The sequence below is a fragment of the Nicotiana tabacum genome, chromosome 5 (assembly GCF_000715075.1).
Source record: "Nicotiana tabacum cultivar K326 chromosome 5, ASM71507v2, whole genome shotgun sequence".
Taxonomy (NCBI): Eukaryota; Viridiplantae; Streptophyta; class Magnoliopsida; order Solanales; family Solanaceae; genus Nicotiana; species Nicotiana tabacum.
In genome coordinates, this window is record NC_134084.1 from 135,858,345 (window position 1) to 135,861,673 (window position 3,329).

Here is a 3,329-nt window from a genome sequence, read left to right on the forward strand (position 1 = left end):
ACTAGTTTATATATAAATGTAGAAATGTATGCATTTGAACATGTCTAAAAGACTTCAATTATCTTATTTTCTAGCTGTTGTTACTGCTTTTCTTTACGTGGATTCTTTTCTCTACTCGCATTTTGTGAGTCGAGAATTTATCGAAAACAACCTCTCTATCTTCATAAGTTAATACTCTATCTTCACGTACACATTATTCTCCCTGGATCCACAAGTTGTTGTTGAACATGGCTAAATGATATTCACCATTCAAATCACCATTACAAATGGAATATAAATTATCTGTGAGGATTTAATCCCTCGAGTGAAACCTTTTTATCATTAATAAATAGTTTGGTTTATTCAGCCTAACTCCAGAAGCATTTAATGTCATAAATGTCAACCATATAGGACATTCTTCTAGAGACCATCTTCACATGCTTTTTTTGTTCTCAGATTACTGTCTACATATAGTCAATCTTGGCTAAAAATAAAAAGGCCTCATCTCATCAACCACTAAAAGTAAAAGGATATTTCCATTTTTATAAGCTGCAAACTAAAATGGGGATAACAAGATTTCCCACAGTTGAGAAGTGCACATCAGAAGGAAGAGAAAAACATACAGTAGTAGCAGACTTGGATGGAACTTTACTACGAAATCGTAACTCTTTCCCTTATTTAGCCCTGGTTGCTTTTGATGTTTATGGGGTTTTAAGGTTACTCTTTCTTCTCTTAGTCTTACCTCTTGCCGGAATTCTTTACTATTTAGTCTCCGAGTCAGCTGGAATCCAAGTTATAATCTTTACAACTTTTGTGGGGATGAAAGTTTCTGACATAGAGTCGGCAGCACGTGCTGTGCTGCCAAAGTTCTATTCCGAGGACCTTCATCCTGAGTCTTGGAGAGTTTTTTCGGCGTGTAGAAAACGTTGCGTTTTGACAGCCACCCCTAGGATTATGGTGGAAGCATTTTTAAAGGACTATATAGGCGTGGACATAGTTTTAGGGACAGAGATTGAAACATATAAAGGTAGGGCAACTGGTTTTGTTAAGTCACCAGGGGTTCTTATTGGGAAGAAAAAGGCTGATATTCTCCTAACGGCGTTCGGAGAAACTCAACCTGAGATTGGATTGGGTGATCGTGATACTGATATTCCTTTTATGACATTATGTAAGGAAAGATACTATGTGCCACCAAATCCAAAAGTAAAAGCTGTAACTATAGACAAACTTCCTAAACCTATTATTTTCCACGACGGCCGTCTTGTCCAAAAACCAACACCACTAATGGCTCTTTTTATCATTCTTTGGATCCCTTTCGGTTTCCTTCTTTCTTGCCTGCGAATAATGAGTGCTGCATTCCTCCCCACCCCTCTTCACTACTACGCATTTCGGGCCCTTGGTGTCCGTCTCACCGTTAAGGGTAACCCACCACCCCCTAAGAAATCCAAAGACCAATCTGGTGTTCTATTCGTTTGCTGTCATAGGACACTTCTTGATGCTGTTTTCCTCTCCACGGTGTTGGGCCGCCCTATTCCAACTGTTACATACTCTCTTTCACGATTTTCTGAGATTATTGCACCCCTTAAAACAATTAGACTCACTCGAGATAGAGCCACTGATGCTTTCGTGATGAAGAAAATATTAGAAGAAGGTGATCTCTTAATTTGCCCAGAGGGGACTACAAGTCGTGAACCATTTCTTCTTAGGTTTTCGTCATTATTTGCTGAGTTAACTGATGAGCTCGTTCCGGTGGCAATGGTGAATAAGATGAGTATGTTTCATGGCACAACAGCTAGAGGATGGAAATGGATGGACTCATTTTTCTTTCTCATGAATCCACGTCCCAGTTATGAAATTACATTTTTGGACAAGTTGCCGTATGGGTTCACTTGCAAGTCTGGGAAATCAAGCCATGAAGTGGCTAACTACATACAAAAAGTTATTGCTGAAACTCTTTCTTACAAATGCACTACTTTAACTAGGAAGGATAAGTATATTGCTCTTGCTGGAAATGATGGCACTGTAATGAAGAAGCCTTGAATCAAGGTCTAAATTATAATGTTTTATTTTGTTGTTGAAGACTGAAAATCCATTGCGTTATTTTGTGGTCTTTTTGTTTTGTAATATCGGGCTGTAAAATAAAATGTAGATAACTTTTGAAATAATAATAATAATAATAATAATAATAATAATAATAATAATAATAATAATAATAATAATAATAGAAATTGAATCCGGAGTGTATTTTCTAAGGTACACGTAGCTATTATATATCAAGGCTGCATTGAATATTACCGGAGAGGATATTACTGGAGGTAATCCCCTCCCAAAGCTTAGGCAAGCTCATTAGACTCCCCTACTTCACTAGCTATCGAAGTAGATTATTTGTACTTTCCTTCGGCAGAAATTAATTATTTTTTCACGGAAATGGTTACACACACTAAAATTATCTATTCTTTTTCTCCCCCTCCAAATAGATTTATTTGTATGTATTATGATAGAATACTATTAATCATTTTCTCATATTGATATACAATATCCATAATTATTCGTGTTTTGCATTATCGTTCAGAATTAAGCTTGTGTACCGCTGAAATCGGGATAAAGTTACCCTCAATTTTTTATTGAGAAGCGAAGAATAACGTTACTCGTTACTAGCTCGAGTGAGACAGAGGGTGTCTGCAGATCGAAATCAAGAGCGGACGGAATCGAGTATGGCTGAACCCGAAGAGACTCTAGCTCAAGCAAAACGAAGAATCGAGAGTAGAGGAAAAAAATGGTTAAACAAGACAATTTGAGAGCCGAAATATACGCCATCATCCAGATATTACGGCACAGATCACGCTCGGTATTGATTGTAGATCATGTTTTCGTGAGAGAAAAGGAAGGAAATGATTTTTACCTTATTTAGACTTGTATTAGGGTTAAAACTCCTCTACTATATTAAAAGGGAAACCTTTTCATGTTTTGGAGAATGTCTTTGCACACATATCAAGAGAAAATAAATTTACTTTGGCTTTCAGCAATTGTCCAAGTTTTATTTAGTCGTTCATTAATTTCGTTGTATCTGAACTTTATCTCGAGGGCTCGATTGTGATCGATTGTTAGCATTTAAGCCTAACATAGGGCTAAATTACTTCAACATATTGGTTTGATTATACTCATTACAATCAATTATTTACAGTCTATAATCATTTGTGTTCAGTTAAACTACATATTCTTTAAATCGCGTAAAATCAATTGTTATCCGTTTTAAGGGTAAACAGTTTGGTGCTCACCATGGGGTTATGGATAATAGTGATAATTTAATACGAATCTTAATAATACATATTATTTTATAGTTGTTCTTT

The 3,329-nt window shown here is 36.2% G+C and overlaps 1 protein-coding gene across 1 annotated transcript; it reads left to right on the top strand.

The window, feature by feature from the left end:
• Window positions 1-346: 346 nt before the first annotated feature.
• LOC107779334 (glycerol-3-phosphate acyltransferase RAM2-like) lies at window positions 347-2,058 on the top strand. Its single transcript, XM_016599737.2, has one exon. The coding sequence runs from the start codon at window positions 541-543 to the stop codon at window positions 2,017-2,019; it is 1,479 nt and encodes a 492-aa protein (XP_016455223.1). The 5' UTR covers window positions 347-540; the 3' UTR covers window positions 2,020-2,058.
• Window positions 2,059-3,329: the final 1,271 nt, after the last annotated feature.

Excerpts from the sequence above, each read along its gene's own strand:
- LOC107779334 (XM_016599737.2), top strand. The coding sequence starts at position 541 with ATGGGGATAACAAGATTTCCCACAGTTGAGAAGTGCACATCAGAAGGA.